The sequence below is a fragment of the Bos grunniens genome, chromosome 1 (assembly GCF_055505025.1).
Source record: "Bos grunniens cultivar Pamir isolate PY7600 chromosome 1, Bosgru_T2T1.0, whole genome shotgun sequence".
NCBI classification, from domain to species: Eukaryota; Metazoa; Chordata; class Mammalia; order Artiodactyla; family Bovidae; genus Bos; species Bos grunniens.
The window spans coordinates 6,071,329-6,093,259 of record NC_141165.1 but is presented as its reverse complement, the minus strand read 5'-3'; the positions used below and the strand labels follow the sequence as shown (position 1 = coordinate 6,093,259).

At 40.9% G+C, this 21,931-nt stretch overlaps 1 protein-coding gene across 4 annotated transcripts in view; it reads left to right on the top strand.

Moving 5' to 3' along the window:
- Window positions 1-749: 749 nt before the first annotated feature.
- The window catches only part of PIK3R4 (phosphoinositide-3-kinase regulatory subunit 4), a 78,769-nt gene continuing 57,587 nt past the window's right edge, over window positions 750-21,931 (top strand). The window contains exons 1-7 of one of the 4 annotated variants that reach the window (XM_086416200.1): window positions 750-1,195; window positions 2,406-3,189; window positions 11,400-11,533; window positions 12,752-13,334; window positions 17,412-17,546; window positions 19,963-20,184; window positions 21,088-21,156. In XM_086416200.1, coding sequence (XP_086272326.1) covers window positions 2,457-3,189; window positions 11,400-11,533; window positions 12,752-13,334; window positions 17,412-17,546; window positions 19,963-20,184; window positions 21,088-21,156 — 1,876 coding nt within the window. In that variant the 5' untranslated portion in view covers window positions 750-1,195; window positions 2,406-2,456. Of the gene's footprint in view, window positions 1,202-2,405; window positions 3,190-11,399; window positions 11,534-12,751; window positions 13,335-17,411; window positions 17,547-19,962; window positions 20,185-21,087; window positions 21,157-21,931 lie in introns of all 4 variants that reach the window. The other 3 variants (XM_086416212.1, XM_086416223.1, XM_086416232.1) reach the window with 3 other exon arrangements.

Below are 21,931 nucleotides of genomic sequence, written 5' to 3'. Positions count from 1 at the left end.
TTACTGTTGCTGTATGCTATTTTAGCGCTTAGTCCTATCTGACTCTTTTCAGTCCCATAGACTGCAGCCCACCAGGCTCCTCTGCCTAAGGAATTTCCCAGGCAAGAACACTGGAGTGGGCTTGCCATTTCCTTCTCCAGGGGAATCTCCCTGACCCAGGGATGGAACCCGCATCTCCTGCATTGGCAGGTGGATTCTTTACCACTGGGCCACCAGGAAAGCCCAACCTATCAAATACATAAATTAAAAAATACAAATAATACAACAACAAGGGCAACTGCTTCTCAGTTATAATTTGGGTAATAATCTAAGGAGTTATATCAATTAAATAATAGTGTGTTTTAATAAATAAATCCCCAAACTGTGGCATAACAAGTGTGCTTAGTTGCTCAGTGGTGTCTAACTCTTTGCGACCCCATGGACTATAGAGTCCATGGAATTCTCCAGGTCAGAATCCTGGAGTTACCCACAGCCCACCAGGCTCCTCTGTCCATGGGATTCTCCATGCAAGAATCCTGGAGTGGGTAACTGTTCCCTTTTCCAGGGGAGCTTCCCAACTCAGGGATGGAACCCAGGTCTCCCGCACCGCAGGTGGCTTCTTTACCAGCGGAGCCACCAGAGACGCCCTCCTGTTTTCTTCCTCCACGCTCCTGGAGCGAGGCCACGCCCCTCCTTGGTTTCCCAGCAACCAGGCCCGCCCCCGCGCTCCTCCTCCGCCAGCTTCGCCTCGACGTCACTTCCTCTCCGCCACAGGAAGTTGGGTCCGAGCCGGCGGCTTCTCCCGGGAGCTCGGCCCGCGGGGCGTCGGCCGGCCGCCGCGGGAGAGGCTGCGTTTCCCCGGGCCCCGGAAGCCGGCCCGTCCTCCGGGCTCCGACTCCCGCTTGTGCGGGAGGCCCTGGGGGAGTCGGAGGACCCTGACGGTTCAGGCCCGCTTGAGAGGACGGCGAGGCCCGGGAACGCGTGGCCTCTGAAGCGACGGGGCTGGACTCTCGTCAGCCGCGGCCCCGAGAGCTCCCCGCGTGTCCCGCGCGGGCCGCCGGGGTCCCGGACGCCTTCCACGGCTCCCTCGTCCTCCCTCTGAGCGGGCTTCGCCCGGCTGCTGGCTCCCTTCGCCGCCCAGACCCCGAAGGGATCCGCCGTGAGCTCCAAGTGAGGCAGCGAGCCGTCGGCTTGTGACACTTCCTACTGCCCCAGGGTAAAGGTTTGCGTGTGTGCACAGCCGTGCGTGCTTGTGTGCTTTGATTTCCTGCAAAATCTGAGCTATGAGAACCTTGGGCTGTGATTGGCAAGAAGGGTATTTTGATTTCCTGCAAGATCCGAACTAGGAGAACCTTGGGCTGTGTTTTGGCAAGGAGGGTGTTTTGATTTACTTTCCTTTAACATCTCTGCCAGGGGTTCTTCCTTGTTGTTGTAAACCAGACAGCTCTTCTGCCTTCAGTTAGCTGAGTGGGAAGGCACGCAGGAGTTAAGGCCGGACGGGTCCACGATATGGTGATCGTTTGGATTTTTTTTTTTTTTTTAGCCACTCAGTGGTATGCCACTCTGCGATCCCGTGGACTGTGCCGCCTACCAGGCTCCTCTGTCCATGGGATTTTCCAAGTAAGAGTACTGGAATGTGTTGCCATTTCCTTCTCCGGGGATCTTACCCACTCAGGGACTGAACACAGGTCTCCTGCATTGCAGACAGTTTCTTTACCATCTGAGCCACCAGGGAAGCCAAACCTAACCTGTTTGTATTTGGCGACTCTAGAAGGCAATGGCACCCCACTCCAGTACTCTTGCCTGGAAAATCCCATGGATAGAAGAGCCTGGTAGGCTGCAGTCCATGGGGTCACTAGGAGTCCGACATGACTGAGCGACCTCACTTTCACTTTTCACTTTCATGCATTGGAGAAGGAAATGGCAACCCACTCCAGTGTTCTTGCCTGGAGAATCCCAGGGACGGGGGAGCCTGGTGGGCTGTCGTCCATGGGGTCACATAGAGTCGGACACGACTGAAGTGACTTAGCAGCAGCAGCAGTTAGATTTAAGATGTGCTTGGGTTTTGTATTCAAGATTACACATTCTTCTTGGACAGATAACTGTGTCACATAGCACTTTGGTGCCTCTTTCAGCCCCAAGCACAATACTGAACACGTAGTAAAGATTTGTTAAATTTTTCAAGTATCAGAAAATACACATTGTGACATTTCAATTTAATATTGATGGGGCCTATTTTCCTTTAATATCCCGGAAAGGACGACAAAATAATATCTTTTAAGATAAATATGTCTGAAATTTAGAGGCTGCCAAAAAGTTAAGTACAGTCCTGTGGGGTGGAAGAGAAATATGATGTATCTACCTTGTAGAAGGATAGATAAAAAATGATGTGTCATTGCTTCTTTTTTTTTCTTTCTTTTTTTCAGAAAGTACGTGTTGTATCCTAACTTGGTGTCTCAGAGGTGCTTGCTGCCATCATGGGAAACCAGCTCGCTGGCATTGCTCCCTCCCAGATCCTTTCTGTGGAGAGTTATTTCTCAGACATCCATGACTTTGAATATGATAAGAGTCTGGGGAGTACTCGGTTCTTTAAAGTTGCTCGAGCGAAGCACCGAGAAGGCCTGGTAGTTGTGAAGGTCTTTGCAATTCAGGATCCCACATTGCCTCTCACCAGCTATAAACAGGAGCTGGAGGAACTGAAAATCAGGCTTCATTCTGCCCAGAACTGTCTGCCTTTCCAGAAAGCTGCCGAAAAAGCTTCTGAGAAGGCAGCCATGCTCTTCAGGCAGTACGTGCGAGACAACCTCTACGACCGAATCAGCACCCGTCCGTTCCTAAATAACATCGAGAAGCGCTGGGTCGCTTTCCAGATCCTCACAGCTGTGGACCAAGCGCACAAATCTGGCGTCCGTCATGGGGACATCAAGACGGAGAACGTGATGGTCACCAGTTGGAACTGGGTTCTTCTAACGGATTTTGCCAGTTTCAAGCCCACTTACCTTCCAGAGGACAACCCGGCAGATTTCAACTATTTTTTTGACACTTCACGGAGGAGAACTTGTTACATTGCTCCCGAACGTTTTGTCGATGGTGGATTGTTTGCCACAGAGTTAGAATATATGAGAGATCCTTCAACTCCACTTGTAGACTTAAACAGCAATCAGAGAACAAGAGGAGAATTGAAGCGAGCAATGGATATCTTTTCAGCAGGTATTTGAGTTGGTCAGCTTTGCTAAGGTGGGAATGTGCATTTATTTTAACTCTTGAATACAGAAATTAACTTTTTGGTAAATCCACCTACTCTTCAGTCAGATGCATTATTTTATTGAATGTGTTTTAAGTACCTAGAAAATGCAGAGAGTGGTCTGCTTATTCAGATGTTTAAGGAATATTTGAATTCTTCTGTATGGGTCAGGCACTGTCTTAAGTGAGAGAGATGAGTAGTTGTTTCTATTTTCAAGGTGCTTGCCTTTTAATTGGAGAGATTGATATTGAAAAGAGATTTCGGTGCAGTGTTTTTTGCTGTGGTGGTGATATGCTTAGGGTACTGTTACAGGAACATAAGGATACTTAAATGAGTCTTTAGTGGTGATGGGTAGAGAGGCAGAATCAGGAAAGGAATCTTTATTGGAAGGATGATAATTACGCTGAAACCTGAAAGGTGATTATGGCTCAGATGCTGAGTTGTAGTTGACTCTGCAACCCCATGGAGTTGCAGCACCCCAGGCTTCCCTGTCCTTCACCAGCTTCCAGAGTTTACGCAAACTCATGTCCATTGAGTCGGTGATGCCATCCAACCATCTCATCCTCTGCTGCCCTCTTCTCCTGTTTCCTTCAATCTTTGCTAGAAACAGGGTCTTTACCAGTGATTTGGCTCTTCCCATCAGGTAGCCAAAGTATTGGAGCTTCAGCCTCAGCATCAGTCCTTCCAGTGAATATTCAGGGTTGATTTTTCCTTTAGGATTGACTGGTTTGATCTCCTGTGCAAGGGACAGCACCACAGTTCAAAAGCATCAGTTCTTTGGCGCCCAGCCTTTATGGTCCAGCTCTCACATCCATACATGACTACTGGAAAAACCATAGCTTTTACTATACACACCTTTGTTGGCAAAGTAGTATTTGCTTTTTTGTGTGTTGTCTGGGTTTGTCATAGCTTTTCTTCCAAGGAGCAAGCATCTTTTAATTTCATGGCTGCAGTCACTATCTACAGTGATTTTGGAGCCCAAGAAAATCTGTCACTGGTTCCACTTTTTCCCCACCTGTTTGCCATGAAGTGTTGGGATTGGATGCCGTGATCTTAGCTTTTTGAGTGTTGAGTTTTAAGACGGTTTTTTCACTCTCCTCTTTCACCCTCATGAAGAGGCGCTTTAGTTCCTCTTCACTTTCTGCCATTAGAGTTGTATCATCTGCATATCTGAGGTTGTTGATATTTCTCCCAGCAATCTTGATTCCACCTTGTGGTTCATTCAGCCCAGCACTTCGCAAGATGTACTTTGCAGAGAAATTAAATATGCACAGTGACAATATACAGCCTTGATGTACTCCTTTCCCAATTTTGAACCAGTCCGATGTTTCATGTCTGATTCTAACTGTTTTTTCTTGATCTGCATACAGGTTTCTCAGGACACAGGTAAGGTGGTTTGGTATCTCTTGAAGAATTTTTCCACAGTTTGTTGTGATCCACACAGTCAAAGGCTTTTGTGTAGTCAGTGAAACAGATGTTTTTTTGAAATTTCCTTGCTTTCTCTGTGATCCAGTGGATGTTGGTAACTTGATCTCTGGTTCCTCTGCCTTTTCTAAATCTAGCTTGTAGATCTGGAAATTCTTGGCTCATGTACTGCTGAAGCTGAAGTTGGAGGATTTTGAGCATTACCTTGCTGGCATGTGAAATGAGTGCAATGGTTCGGTAGTTTGAACATTCTTTGGCAATGCCCTTATTTGGGATTGGAATGAAAACTAACCTTTTCCAGTCCTATGGCCACTGCTGAGTTTTCCAAATTTGCTGGCATATTGAGTGCAGCACTTTCATAGCATCATCTCTTAGGACTTGAAATAGCTCAGCTGGAATTCCATCACCTCCACTAGCTTTGTTCATATTGATGCTTCCTAAGGTCCATTTGACTTCACAGTTCAGGATATCTGACTCTAGATGAGTGATCACACCATCATAGTTATCTGGGTCATTAAGACTCTTTTTGTATAGCTCTTCTGTGTATTCTTGCCACCTCTTCGTAATCTCTTCTGCTTCTGTTAGGTTCCTACCGTTTCTGTCCCTTACTGTACCTGTCCTTGCATGACATATTTCCTTGGTATCTCCAGTTTTCTTGACGAGGTCTCTAGTCTTTCCCATTCTGTTGTTTTCCTCTGTTTCTTTGCACTGTTCATGTAAGAAGGCTTGTGGTTAGATTCAAGTTATTCGTTCTCAGGGCCTCTGTGTAGGTGATGATGTCTTCATACTGTGGTATCTGGAGCAAATGGTATGTATTGTGGTGTTTATTTTGATCATGTGGTCAAATTCTTGCCCAATTTCTCCTTGCTGTAGTTACTTTTTGTTTTTGTTTTTAATCCCTTGCAATTAGTAAAGCAACCTGTGGGAAAAAACTTTCAACACCATGCTAGTATCCTGCCAGTCATCACGATTTCCTCTTTGATTTGGCATCTGTTAATCATTCTTGTCTTATTTGATCTTTACTGTGATGGTTGCAAAATGATGATCTTCCAATTCCAGCACCTTCCACCGTAGGCCTTCAGCATTCTGTGGGCTCAAGTATCCTTTCTTTCCCCTAATTTGTTTATTATTGTTGGTATGGACTCTTCTGGAGAAGGCATTGGCACCCAACTCCAGTACTCTCACCTGGAAAATCCCATGGATGGAGGTGCCTGGTAGGCTACAGTCCATGGGGGGTCGCTAAGAGTCGGACACGACTGAGAAAATTCACTACTACTACTATGGACTCTTCAGTTCCTACCTGCAGTTTGCTAATATTCTTTGGAGGATATTTATATCAGGGATGTTAATGTATAGTTTTCTTTAATTATGATCCTTTTGTCTAGTTTGCTACTAGGGTAAGATTGGCCTCATAGAATAACTTGGAAAGTGTTCCTTCTCTCTGTTTTGGCCTCATAGAATAACTTGGAAAGTGTTCCTTCTCTCTGTTTTGTTAGGATTTCTCAAGGATGGCTGTTAATTATTTTAATGTTTGGCAGAATTCACTTGTTTAATTGGCTTAGGTTTTTCTTTGTGGGAGGTTTGTAATTACTAATTCCATCACTTTATAAGGTCTATTCAGATTTTCTTTTATGTCACCTTTGGTAATCTTTATCTTTTTAGGAATCTGTCCATTTCATTTAGTTTGTCTAATTTTTGGCAGGCATACATTTGTTTAAATTATTCCCGTAAAATTCTTTTCATTTCTGTGAGGTTGGATTTATGTCCTGTTTTTCCTACCTGATTTTTGTAGTTTGAGTCATCTCAGCAAAAGTTTGTCAGTTGTGTTGAGCTTTTCAATGCACGAGCTTTTGGTTTTGGTAATGTTCTCTAGTGTATTTTATACCTTACTGCATAAATTTTCTCTCTAATTTCTGGTTTTCCTTTCCTTCTTTTTCCTTTGGTTTTAGTTTGTTTCTCAAGGTTAAGATTAGGTTATTGTTTTGAGCTCTTTTACAAGTTAGGTGTTTATAGTTTACGTTTTCTCCAAATGCTGCTCTAGTTGCATCCCATACATTTTTGTATATTGCTTTCATTTTCATTCATCTCAAAGTGTTTTGTAAGTTTTCTTTGATCATTGGTTATTTATGAATATGTTGTTTCATTGTACATATTTGTGAATTTTTCAGATTTCTCTTCTGTTACTGATTTATTTCATTCCATTGTGGTTTGAAGGACATAATTTCTATGATTCCGGTCCTTTAAAACTCTTGAAGCTTGTTTTATGGTCTAGCATATGGTTTCATTTGGAGAGTGTGCTGCATGTACTTGAGAAGAATTTTGTATTCTGTTAGATGGAATGAGTGTTCCTTTGATATCCATTAGATCTAGTTTATAGTATTGTTCCGTTCTTCTGTTTTCTTTTTGCTTTGGTGTTCTTAATAGCCATTTTTAGTTTTTTTTTTATTATAAAACTGGATACTATATGGATAGAAATTAAGAAATTTATTGAGTGTTTATATCAGGAACTGTCTTAGTCGCTAGAGATTTTTTAGTGAACAAAATAGACAAAAATCCCTATGGAGTTCAGTGGGTATATGGACAGTAAAGAAATACACGCGTAAAATATAAAATGTGGCATTCAGTGCTGTTGGGAGAGTATTGTGCTACGTGTTGAGGGTGGGGTAGTTGTCTTAGGGGGCTTGCAGTTTTAAACTGGCAGTCAAGAAATGCCACACTGCTAAGATGACATTTGATTCAAGATCTGAAAGAGGTTTAGGTATAAGCCATGAAGATTCTTGACGGAGTTGCATCCCAGGCAGAGGGACTGGCACATGCAAAGCTATGACTCAGGTTGTTCAAAGATCTCCTTAAAACTTGTTAAATGTGTGTCATGTAATGATTCAGTGAAACTGCTTCGTCTTTTTGGGAATGTAGATACTTTATTTCTTGTTTGAAGATTATTTAAGTGCACTATGCAGAGTATCTCTTCTCCCCCTTTAATCTTACAACCACACTTCTTAGCACTTCCCATTTTATAATTGTGTTTGTTTACTGGTTTACTTTCTCTCTTCTAGAATAAGAGCTTCATGAGGGTAGAGATTTTATCTGTTTCATGCACTGTTAAAGTCTAGTGTGAGGTAGGCACCTGATAACTCTTTGTTCAATGGTTAGTAAATGAGTTGTCAGATATGACATCTTAGTAGTTTCTTATGAACTTAATGTCTATAAATTCATAATAAAAACACTATTATGATGACTTTCAATCTATCTTTGTATCTCTTAATATATGTGTATAACCATACTCACAGAAAACTAGTCAATCTAATCACACTAGGACCACAGCCTTGTCTAACTCAATGAAACTAAGCCACGCCCGTGGGGCAACTCAAGACGGGCGGGTCATGGTGGAGAGATCTGACAGAATGTGGTCCACTGGAGAAGGGAATGGCAAACCACTTCAGTATTCTTGCCTTGAGAACCCCATGAACAGTATGAAAAGGCAAAATGATAGGATACTGAAAGAGAAACTCCCCAGGTCAGTAGGTGCCCAATATGCTACTGGAGATCAGTGGAGAAATAACTCCAGAAAAAATGAAGGGAGGGAGCCAAAGCAAAAACAATACCCAGCTGTGGATGTGACTGGTGATAGAAGCAAGGTCCGATGCTATAAAGAGCAATATTGCATAGGAACCTGGAATGTCAGGTCCATGAATCAAGGCAAATTGGAAGTGGTCAAACAAGTGATGGCAAGAGTGAATGTCGACATTCTAGGAATCAGCGAACTGAAATGGACTGGAATGGGTGAATTTAACTCAGATGACCATTATATCTACTACTGCGGGCAGGAATCCCTCAGAAGAAATGGAGTGGCCATCATGGTCAACAGAAGAGTCCGAAATGCAGTACTTGGATGCAATCTCAAAAACAACAGAATGATCTCTGTTCTTCCAAGGCAAACCATTCAATATCACAGTAATCCAAGTCTATGCCCCAACCAGTAACGCTGAAGAAACTGAAGTTGAACGGTTCTATGAAGACCTACAAGACCTTTTAGAACTAACACCCAAAAAAGATGTCCTTTTCATTATAGGAGACTGGAATGCAAAAGTAGGAAGTCAAGAAACACCTGGAGTAACAGGCAAATTTGGCCTTGGAATACGGAATGAAGCAGGGCAAAGACTGATAGAGTTTTGCCAAGAAAATGCACTGGTCATAACAAACACCCTCTTCCAACACCACAAGAGAAGACTCCATACATGCACATCACCAGATGGTCAGCACCGAAATCAGATTGATTATATTCTTTGCAGCCAAAGATGGAGAAGCTCTATACAGTCAGCAAAAACAAGACCAGGAGCTGACTGTGGCTCAGACCATGAACTCCTTATTGCCAAATTCAGACTTAAATTGAAGAAAGTAGGGAAAACCACTACACCATTCAGGTATGACCTAAATCAAATCCCTTGTGATTATACAGTAGAAGTGAGAAATAGATTTAAGGGCCTAGATCTGATAGAGTGCCTGATGAACTATGGAATGAGGTTTGTGACATTGTACAGGAGACAGGGATCAAGACCATCCCCATGGAAAAGAAATGCAAAAAAGCAAAATGGCTGTCTGGGGAGGCCTTACAAATAGCTGTGAAAAGAAGAGAAGCGAAAAGCAAAGGAGAAAAGGAAAGATATATGCATCTGAATGCAGAGTTCCAAAGAATAGCAAGAAGAGATAAGAAAGCCTTCTTCAGCGATCAATGCAAAGAAATAGAGGAAAACAACAGAATGGGAAAGACTAGGGATCTCTTCAAGAAAATCAGGGATACCAAAGGAACATTTCATGCAAAGATGGGCTCGATAAAGAACAGAAATGGTAGGGACCTAACAGAAGCAGAAGATATGAAGAAGAGATGGCAAGAATACACAGAAGAACTGTACAAAAAAGATCTTCACGACCCAGATAATCACGATGGTGTGATCACTCACCTAGAGCCAGACATCCTGGAATGTGAAGTCAAGTGGGCCTTAGAAAGCATCACTATGAACAAAGCTAGTGGAGGTGATGGAATTCCAGTTCAGCTATTCCAAATCCTGAAAGACGATGCTGTGAAAGTGCTGCACTCAATATGCCAGCACATTTGGTAAACTCAGCATTGGCCACAGGACTGGAAAAGGTCAGTTTTCATTCCAATCCCGAAGAAAGGGAATGCCAAAGAATGCTAAACTACCACACAATTGCACTCATCTCGCACGCTAGTAAAGTAATGCTCAAAATTCTCCAAGCCAGGCTTCAGCAATACGTGAACCATGAACTTCCTGATCAAGCTGGTTTTAGAAAAGGCAGAGGAACCAGAGATCAAATTGCCAACATCTGCTGGATCATGGAAAAAGCAAGAGAGTTCCAGAAAAACATCTATTTCTGCTTTATTGACTATGCCAAAGCCTTTGACTGTGTGGATCACAGTAAACTGTGGACAATTCTGAAAGAGATGGGAATACCAGACCACCTGATCTGCCTCTTGAGAAATTTGTATGCAGATCAGGAAGCAATAATTAGAACTGGACATGGAACAACAGGAGTTCGTCAAGGCTGTATATTGTCACCCTGTTTATTTAACTTCTATGCAGAGTACATCATGAGAAACGCTGGGCTGGAAGAAACACAAGCTGGAATCAAGATTGCTGGGAGAAATATCAATAACCTCAGATATGCAGATGACACCACCCTTATGGCAGAAAGTGAAGAGGAACTCAAAAGCCTCTTGATGAAAGTGAAAGTGAAGAGTGAAAAAGTTGGCTTAAAGCTCAACATTCAGAAAACGAAGATCATGGCATCCGGTCCCACAACTTCATGGGAAATAGATGGGGAAACAGTGGAAACAGTGTCAGACTTTATTTTTCTGGGCTCCAAAATCACTGCAGATGGTGACTGCAGCCATGAAATTAAAAGACGCTTACTCCTTGAAAGGAGAGTTATGACCAACCTAGATAGCATATTCAAAAGCAGAGACATTACTTTGCCAACAAAGGTTCATCTAGTCAAGGCTATGGTTTTTCCTGTGGTCACGTATGGATGTGAGAGTTGGACTGTGAAGAAGGCTGAGCACCGAAGAATTGATGCTTTTGAACTGTGGTGTTGGAGAAGACTCTTGAGAGTCCCTTGGACTGCAAGGAGATCCAGCCAGTCCATTCTGAAGGAGATCAGCCCTGGGATTTTTTTGGAAGGAATGATGCTAAAACTGAAACTCCAGTACTTTGACCACCTCATGCGAAGAGTTGACTTATTGGAAAAGACTCTGATGGTGGGAGGGATTGGGGGCAGGAGTAGAAGGGGATGACAGAGGATGAGATGGCTGGATGGCGTCACTGACTCAATGGACGTGAGTCTGAGTGAACTCCGGGAGTTGGTGACGGACAGGGAGCCCTGGCGTGCTGCAATTCATGGAGTCGCAAAGAGCTGGACACGACTGAGCGACTGATCTGATCTGATGTATAATGCATGTGTAGTACATTTGTTTTAAACTACGGAACAAGGAAGTAATTTTATTTGATTTAATTTTTTTAAGAAGAAAAATTAAGTAGGCCTTTTTTGATTTCATACTTTTGGAAACTGATGATTCACCAGTAGACGTTTTTTCTGCCTTGCTTGATTGTAGTTGTGTGTTATATTAAAGAAGTTATGTATCTTGAGTTTCATGAATTCTCTGAATTCTTGATCTGTATTACGGATCTTTTGCCTTTCAGTTTTAATGGAATTATTTCCTGCTGTTTTCCAGGTTGTGTGATCGCTGAGCTTTTTACAGAAGGCGTGCCTTTGTTTGATCTCTCTCAACTTTTGGCCTATAGAAATGGGCAGTTTTTCCCTGAGCAGGTGCTGAGTAAAATTGAAGATCGCAGTATCAGAGAACTGGTAACTATGCTGCAAATATTTACCATAATGTTTTAAATAGAACTATATTCTCCCTTCAGTATTAGTTCTCTGGAACATTCTGAATTTGGGACGAGCATTAAAGCCCTGTAGACTAATATACGCCTCCTATCATTTTTAGTTTGTTAGGCAGAAATGTATAATTTTTCCCCCTTCTTAGACACAGAGCTCATTTGACTTTATGTTACAAACACACAAATACACACACATCTTTCCATTAGAATCCTAACTCTGCTTTGGACAGATTTGGAAGGAAATAAGGAGGTACTTGGGCATTAGAGAGGTTGTCCAAGATAGAGCTTGCTGATAAGTAATAAAGAGAATAAATATGTAAAATGAGGAGACAGGAGAATCAGCTTGAGTATAATACAGTAGTATAGGAGCATTTCATATAGAAGCAGCTAGCTTCGTAGACCTCCCTTGACCTGAGGGCAATTCTGGCAGCGGGGCTGTTGAATCACCTGTTAGTGTAGCAGATCAGACATGAGGAATTCTGGGAGGTCATGTCAGCCGTATATCAACACTGCTGTTTGAGGGGATGTTTTTTACGGCATCAGATCAGACGTGAGGAATTCTGGGAGGTCATGTCAGCCGTGTATCCACACTGCTGTTTTGAGGGGATGTTTTTTACAGCATTTACTACGGTAACATGCATCTGATGATGACTCTGAGCCATTGAAAGGTTATGGTATATTTAAAATATTCTTTAGTAAGGTAGGGAAATAAGCATTTTGATTTCTTTTAAAAATGGCAAATATTAAAAAGTAAGATGCCCCAGAGGAAGCCAGTTTAGCTCACATCCAGTGAACAGTACACTGGATTTAGGAGCTGGCATACCTGTCTGTTCTCGGGGTGGCGCCCATTATCATGTTGTGTTGGCTAAGTATGAATTTGGGCCTACCTTTTCTTAGCTGTGAAAGGAATGAATTTGACTACTTTTAAAGACTAGATCCTCTTTATGTGTCTGGACCATCTAGAGTACGTTACTGTGTGATTTTCTCTTGCTTTATAGGATGATGGTAGAGTCACATTTTACTCAGTAGTCATGTTCTGAAAGTAGTTTGAAAGGTGAAGATTGGAAAGAGTCAGTATTACCTCAGAGTCCCTTTAAATTACATGTAAGTTGGTGGTGTTGCTTTGGTCTGATTTAATTAGCTTTTCTCAAATCTGTGTTTTACTCCCATTCTCCCCTTGGTGTAGGTAACTCAGATGATTCACCGGGAACCAGATAAACGTTTAGAGGCAGAAGATTACTTAAAGCAGCAACGTGGCAATGCCTTTCCTGAAATATTCTACACTTTTCTTCAGCCCTATATGGCCCAGTTTGCCAAAGAAACATTTCTTTCTGCAGATGAGCGTATTCTGGTTATAAGGAAGGATTTGGACAACATCATTCACAATCTCTGTGGACACGATCTGCTGGAGAAAGCAGATGGAGAGCCCAAGGAGAATGGGCTGGTTATCTTGGTGTCAGTTATAACGTCCTGCCTGCAGACCCTGAAATACTGCGACTCCAAGCTTGCCGCTTTGGAACTTATTCTCCATTTGGCCCCAAGATTAAGTGTAGAAATTCTTTTGGATCGTATTACTCCTTATCTTTTACATTTCAGCAATGACTCTGTTCCCAGAGTAAGGGCCGAAGCCTTGCGGACGTTGACTAAAGTTCTTGCTCTGGTGAAGGAGGTTCCTCGCAACGATGTCAACATTTACCCAGAGTACATCCTGCCAGGCATAGCCCACTTGGCCCAGGATGACGCCACGATCGTCAGGCTAGCCTACGCTGGTAAGAGCTTATTGTCCCAGTAAGTGACCACTGACATCCTGAAGTTAGTGACCGTAATACCTCTTGTTTCTCTGATATTTTTGGAAATTCCAAAGAGAACCTTTAACTTTGGTCCTTGAACTATTTGTGTACATTTTGGTAATATTTATAGCTGATCTGTTCATGAAACTCAAGCTTTGTGTTTACTCTGATTTGAAGTGATCAGAATTATTAAGTGAAAAATACATAGCACAGAATTTTATGATTTTACTGGGAGTATTAACATTTAATTTGGAGTAAGATGTTTACAAGTATGTGCTTTTGATGTAGTGTCTTTAGGCCTTTCTGAAGTTTCTCTGAACAGGTATGTTTGCTTGAATATTAGTATTAGGGTATAACAGTCTATTGCTGTTGAAAAAAATTAATTTTGCTGGGTAGTTTGGTGTTGAAAGGACCTAGCCTGTTAGGTTACTGAATTTGAAGGTGCCTTCAGTTACTGTGATGCTTAGGAAGTGTGGCTTTTTTGTGGTGAAGTGGGTGTGTTACAGTAACACATCTACCTGTTTTTATAAATATTTATAATTCTCATTCATAAAATCAAGTGATACAGATTTGTATTTTTAATTCCCTAAATTAATTTTGAATGCTTATTTCTGCATGGAAAGTGTCATTGAAATATTCACATAATTCCATGATTTATTTCTGAAATATAATCTGATAGAAATTAGGAATTCTGAAGTCTTTGTAAATAGTATGTGACATATGTGGTGGTGATAATGTCTCTTTCTTTGAAAGATGCTTGCTTATTATTAGTTCATTATTTGATGATATACTTGTTATTTTACTGGACTATGAGAAATGATCTTTGGACTCTGTCTTTACGGCTACACACATCCACAGAGTGATTGGTGCTTGTTGGCTTTTTAAAAAATATTTATCCATCTGTCTATTTACAGTTTCTGATTTCCATAGCTGTATAGGTGTAAATTTTAGGCTTAGGAAATTCAGGATTTCTTTAAAGACATATCCAGGTTTATTATTTGGAACAAAGCATGTTTATAATTCACTTGGTAAAGAGAAATACAGTTGACCCTTGAACAACGTCGTGCTTAGGGATACTGACCCTCCACACGGTTGAACATCCTCTTATAATTTATAGTTGGCCCTCCATCCATGGTTCTGCATCTGTGGATTTCAGCCAGCCATGGATTATGTGATACTGTAATTTAATTTAATATTGAATTATTTATTAATATTATTTAGTAATATAAATATAAAATATTTATATTAATATTTAAATTTAATATTGAAAAAAATTCAGATGTTCAAGGATCAACTTAATTGCACTGAATAAAATTAAATGAAAGAAAAGCCTATGGTTTTTAAAAACAAGCTGTGTGTTTTAGACTATTATGAGCTACTTTTGGCCCATCTTAGTCTTTTCTCAGTTGTAGTGAATCGGTAAGATTCTGATGTGTGGGTATTATATTAATATATTTACATTCATTTATTAGCAGTAATAGCATAAAAACAGTAGCAACTTTATTGAAAAATCTGCTTTGTGTAAGGACATGTACTGCTCCTGGTTGCAGGGGTTAATTGTATAAGATATAGAGATTCTGAAATAGGTTCTGGATTCTTTATTTTTTAATTAATTAATTTAACTGAAGAATAATTCCTTTACAATACTGTGATGGGCTCTGCCGTGCATCAGCATGAATCGGCCACAGGTATACGTGTGTCCCCGCATCCTGAACCCCCTGCCACCTCCCTCCCTACCCCCTCCCTCTGGGTTGTCCCGAGCACCGGCTGTGGGTGCCCTGCTTCAGGCATTGGACTTGCGCGTGTCATCTGTTTCGCATTTGGTAATGTATGTGTTTCCGCGCTGTTCTCTCAAATCATCCCCTCCTCGCCTTCTCCTGCTGAGCCAGAAGTCTGTTCTTTACGTCTGTGTCTCCTTTGCCGCCCTGCATGTAGGATCGCTGGTGCCGTCTGTCTAAATTCCATATATATCTGCGTTAATATGCGGTGTTTGTTTTTCTCTCCCTGACTTACTTCACTCTGTATAATAGGCTCCAGGTTCTAGGTTCTGGAATTTAAGGTCTGTCTAGCTGTTGAAGCTGACACACCAGTCTTGAGCAGTAGGTATTAGAGTCTCTTCATTTCCCAGCTGAGGAGTTGGGATGGGAGAGGCTGCGGTATACCACCAGAGTGTACCAGGACTGGTTCTTTCTCAGTTCTCAGAGCTGCGGGTGTGGACCTGGATTTTGAGGCACCCTGCTTTTATCTGTCTGCTGGGTCTCAGGGTGAGAGGCCATGGTGACCCAGGGTCAGTGCCAGGACCTTGCAGTGCCCCGTGCTACCCAGCCGTGGTGAGCCATGGCTTAAGCATGAGCAGGCTGTGTTTTTACATAGAGTCAGAAGTCTCTGAACTTGTATGGCTAAGTGTAATTAAACCACACATGTCAATAATGATAAATGTTTAAAAATCAATTAAAATTTTCTTTTGTTGTAGTGTTTTTAAACTCAAGAGATGCTGGTATAGATTTGTATCTTGTATAAGTGAACTGACAAGTGTGTTGTGGTTTATGAGCATAAATGGGGGGATAAGTAATAGATCTATTCAGACTTGAGAAGTGCCCAGGAAAAGAAGAGACTTTTCCTAATAAAGATATTTTTATTGAAGTGGGAGTATTCATCTGGAATCATCAGAGAATGGTATAGGATTCTCCTGTCTTTAGGCTGAGTAGGTGCTGCGAGGTATCAATAACTTGCTTGCTTAGAGGTACATTTTCGTTCTATTCAGAAAACTGTTGAACCTAGCAAGCGTAGGGGGTGGGACTCCACCATGAAGGGAATCACTGTATTTGATAGACTAAAAAACATCAATTATGGTGGGATGCATCTCTATTTCAGAGATGTTAAAAAGTGAAGAAAAAGTGAATCTTAGAATGAATAGAACAAGGTAGTTCATGTTCCGTGCCACTGACTGCTGAGAAGAGAAAGAGTGTGTCTTTGAGGGTATGGTCACATATTAAGCATGGGAGTCAGAGGGGAAGGGCAGAGGCAGGAATACACAAGAATGGGAGGAGGAGGAAAGCGTAAGCCCAGAGCAGGTAGAGTTAGCTTCAGGTGAGACAGCAACGCTAAGGAGCAGGCGTTCTCACAGTGGCCAAGAGTGGGAAATAGTCTTAGACGTCTCATCAGAGAGAAAGGAGAGGAGGTGGACCGCTGCAGGAGCACGGCAGACGGCGTCACACTGGTTCAGCAGGAACCCGAGGATCACTGTAAGGCAGGCCCTTAAGGGGTGCTGCATGTGGGTAGTGGTCCTCTGAGGAAGCCCTGACTCAGTTATGTGTGAGGAAGCTGAGACTCAGGTTGGCTGAGCAGTCAGCTGGTAAGTGTCAAGGTCAAGGTTTGAGCCAGGACCTGGGTGATCCTAAAGGTCAGCTTTTTAATTTAATGTGAAATGTGTTTCTCTGGTAGCCTATTGCGTATCTCTTACTCAAGATGATGCTGTTGAAAAGATAGGTCTTTGTGGAAGAATTAAGCTTTTTTATTTTTATTTTTTTGCCTCAAATGATTTGAGTGCTGTATTTTGGTTATTTGGTATTTTTTCCAGTTTTATTGAGATGTAATTGACATACCTCACTGTATAGTTTTAAGATGTAGAGCATGATGGCTTGATTTACATATATTGTGAAGTGATTACTACAGTAAGTTTAGTTAGCACCCATCGTCTTACAAAGATATAATAAAAAACAATGAAAAATTTGTTTCCTTGTAATGAGAACTCTTAGGATTTACTCCAAAACTTTCATATATGCCATGCAGCAATGTTAACTGTAGTTACCATGTTGTACATTTCTGTATTTTTAAAAGAAGTTTATGTTTTATGGTTAAAACTGATAGTTTGGGTATAGTTGTAGATTATGATATTAGTCACTAAAAGTCAAATTAGGTTAAGTGCTAAATTGGAAAGTCTTGCTTTTCTTTAGTTTTATTATTATTTATGTGTATTAAAATTTAGGGAAAATAAGTTATAAGCATTATACAAATTTATGATTATAATTATTATAAATTTTCTCCCTTTTATAGAAAACATAGCTCTGCTGGCAGAAACAGCTTTGAGATTCCTGGAATTAGTACAGTTGAAAAATCTCAATATGGAAAATGACCCAAATAGTGAAGAAATAGATGAAGTTACACATCCCAATGGGAATTATGACACAGGTAGTATGATTTTCTCTTCCAAATTCTCTGTTACTTAGAATGAATTGCTGTATTTAGAATGTGAACTTGCAGCAAACTGTCTTTTATAATTCTAACGTAAAATGAAAGAATACCAGACGTACAGAGGGAAGGTTCCTACTGTTTGACTGTTCTCTTCTACTCTTTGTTACGCGTTGTTATCTTGCCAGAACATGACCAACCTGTCACCACAGACTCTAAGCTCAGTAGTTTCTCAGCCAGAATTGACTTGTATCAACAGCAAAGCTAGCTGAATTATAAAATAATTATAAAAGGAAAAACATTGACAACACCATAGCTAAGGAATCTAAACCTTTCCTGCTTATGTAAGAATATTCTGACATACACTCAGTCATAAACTGTTTATTTCATACTACCTATGATTCTTGTATCAAAACCCATACCTTTTATCATAAAGCAACAATATAACGGTGAACTCTGTAAGGTCTATCCCTGACTCATGTTTCTCTACATCGATAACAGGTTTTTAACAGGCTTTTAGTTAATGTTTATTGGGTTGAATATTTGTAAGTCGAATAATATACTAAGATGTTTTCTAAGGTATTTCTAGTTCAGAAAAACTAGAGAAATCTACTTTTCAGATGGGGAAACAGTGGTAGACTTTATTTTTTTGGACTCCAAAATCACTGCAGATGGTGACTGCAGCCATGAAATTAAAAGACATTTACTCTTTGGAAGGAAAGTTATGACCAACCTAAACAGCATGTTAAAAAGCAGAGACGTTACTTTGTCAACAAAGGTCCATCTGGTCAAGGCTATGGTTTTTCCAGTAGTCATGTATGGATGTGAGAGTTGGACTATAAAGAAAGCTGAACGCCAAAGAATTGATGCTTTTGAACTGTGGTGTTGGAGAAGACTCTTGAGAGTCCCTTGGACTGCAAGGAGATCCAACCAGTCCATCCTAAAGGAGATCAGTCCTGGGTGTTCATTGAAAGGACTGATGTTGAAGCTGAAACTCCAATATTTTGGCCACCTGATGCAAAGAACTGACTCATTGGAAAAGACAGTGATGCTGGGAAAGATTGAAGGCAGGAGGAGAAGGGAACGACGGAGGATGAGATGGTTGAATGGCATCACCGACTCAATGGACATGGGTTTGGGTGGACTCCGGGAGTTGGTGATGGACAGGGAGGCCCCCCGTGCTGCAATCCATGGGGTCGCAAAGAGTTGGACACGACTGAGCGACTGAACTGAACTGCACTGAAGACAACTATAGTGTCTCATTTACTTGTTAAATGGACCATTTTATGCAACAAATATTACTTGGAGTTGAAGACACGGGAATAATTTTAAACTTATAAAATAATGTATCAGGAAATTCTTGGAATTACTTGGAAAATAATACTGTTGTACATCCTATAAGCATGTAATTGGACTGTTTGTTTTTTTAAAATATGTTTATTTGGCTGCATTGGGACTTAACTGGGGCACTCGGAATTTTCACTGTGTCATTGGGATCTTTCATGGTGGCGCAGGGGCTTCGTTGCTCCAGGCGATGTAGGATCTTAGTTCCCTGACTAGGACTCACACCCACGTCCCCTGCATTGCAAGGTGAATTCTTAACCCCTGGACCACCAGGAAAGTCCTTGGATGTTTTAACTAATGAAGTTAGGCAATAAAACTTTGGGGGAGTTAATCTAAAGTTTTTCTTAACATGAATATAGACTTGGGTCTTTCAGACCACTTTTTCCCTTGACAGTGGCTGCACCAGAAGTGGGCTCCACCTTCATTCATTTAGTCAGTGGATAACTGTTAAACATAAGCTTGGCACCAGGCAGTTTGTGTGCTTACTGTGAGCATTTAGGGATATGGTGGTAAGTGAGACAGAAAAGATCCCTGCTCTCTTGAGACTGTTTTAGTAAGGGGAAGACAACCAACTGAGTAAATAAATGAGTGAAAAATGAAGGGTGGGTAGGAGATAAGATCAAAGAAGGAGGTGGTGGCCAGATCATGTGAAGTCTTGTCAGGACTTGCAGTGTGTTTTCTGGCTTTCTAAACTGTAATTAACCAACACCTGCACCATCAGATTATATCCTGACCAGTCTTAAGCGGTTTCGCATCCTTAGGTCAATCTTACTGGACAGCATCTCTCTGGTGCTTCCCTGTAGCCTTTTTCTCTGAGCCTCATAAATAAAGCTAGTAAATAGCAAGGTAGTGGCCATGCTTGTAGCATCTGCTTATTGCTGTGTTTTTTGATCTATGTTTCATCTTCCCAGCTAGCCTTCCACGCTTTGCGTAGTGGAAAAGGTTAGTGATTGCACATTTTCTGTGGCGGCTCCTGTGATCATTCTGTTTCCTGCAAGGAGTGAGAAAGACTGGGTCTGTATGTGTGGAGAAAAGAAAATTGATCACATTTTTCTTTGTTTTCTTTATTTAGAGCTCCAAGCCTTACATGAAATGGTCCAGCAGAAAGTTGTCACTTTGCTAAGTGACCCTGAAAATATCGTGAAACAAACCTTAATGGAAAATGGGATAACACGGCTGTGTGTATTCTTTGGACGTCAGAAAGCTAATGATGTTTTGCTGTCCCACATGATCACTTTCCTGAATGATAAAAATGATTGGCATCTTCGTGGAGCTTTTTTTGATAGTATAGTTGGTACGTTTTTGTTTGTTTTCAAATTTATCTTTAAGATTTGAATTATCTTCTCAAACAGATAACTTCCATGCGGTCTGAAAGGTGACAGTACTACCAAATTTCATTAAAAAGGAAATGAATTCCTGGTATTTCTGTCTGTCTTCATGCTTTTGGGTGATGGAAATATCTTAGCTGATCAAGAGATTGAGATGCACATACAAAGGGATGCCATGTGGTCATTAAAAAGTGTGTTCTGAAAGAATATTTAATGACCTGGGAAGGTACCATGAAGTGTTACTAAAGTGACTGAACTCAGTTGAGTATAGGTAATAATAACAAATGATATGTTTATTAAAAAGGCTGAATATACTAACATGTGAACAGTGATTATTTCTGGGGCTGGGATTACAGGTAATTGGGTTCTTTTTTTCATTTTTACAAATGAAATTACAAATTACAAATACGTCAAATTTTCTATAGTAAACATGCAGCACTTTTACAATCAGAAAATAACAGTATAATTATGATTGAAAATCAGTGTAATTAAAAAGGAAGCTTACAGGCTTTGCTTTTTTGTAAAACCAAAAATTTGTGAAAAATTAGTCGACTTTTTTCCCACTATTTCAAAATGTTGCAATTCTTAATTTTCAGATTTATTTAAAGAAGAGAAATAATCTTGTATTTTATCTACATATAATTCCTGTTGTATTTGGATTCAGAATTAGAAATGAACTTATTTTGAGTAGATTAAGTCATGTTTTACACTAAGATTTAATATTTTTCATTTTGGAGTAATAACTCATTGTTTTCTACCTGATTGTACTGACCTTTTCAATTTTAGATTTGGTTATTTGTGAACTATTATGTGCTAAAGCTATCTTGTTAAAATTACCCGCTGCTGCTGCTGCTGCTGCGTCACTTCAGTCGTGTCCGACTCTGTGCGACCCCACGGACTGCAGCCCACCAGGCTCCCCTGTCCATGGGACTCTCCAGGCAAGAACACTGGAGTGGGTTGCCATTTCCTTCTCCAATGCATGAAAGTGGAAAGTGAAAGTGAAGTTGCTCAGTCGTGTCTGACTCTTAGCGACCCCATGGACTTCAGCCTACCAGGCTCCTCAGTCCGTGGGATTTTCTGGGCAACAGTACTGGAGTGGGGTGCCATTGCCTTCTCCCAATTACCCACTAACCCTTTATATATCATTTTACACATGATTGTAAAACTTGTCTGTTAACTCAAAAAAGCTTAAAAACGGTTCTGCACACTGGTAAGCTTTACAGGTATCAAGACTTTCTCATGTAGCAGAAGCTGTGGAGTTTATAGGTTTTGATTTTCAGTAATCTGGGAAAGTAACTGATAAAAGGTTTGCTGTTGGATGTTTTTCCTAAAAAATAAAAATAGGAAGGAAACTCATCTAGCAATAGTATTCCTGTTTCTGCAAATATAACTGTATAATGTGGTAGAGAAAAGGATACTTCCTACTTTTGAGAAGTCTTGAAATTACTGTTCTTGCTTTGCTATAACTGGAGATTACTGTACCTCCTCTTTTCATACCTTTCTAGTTTGTTTTTAACTTTTGCATTAGTTCATTGATTTATCTCAGCCTTCTGTCTTGGACTCCAGCTAACTCAGCTCCTAGACACGGTATCCTTTGCTTCTCGCCTCCCTCTGTCTGTCTTGCTCCTTTAAGTAATCTTGTTTTTATTTCTTTTCTTTGTAAAAGATAGTTCTTGAAACTTTATCTACTGGTCAGTTCATGTGGATTTTTTT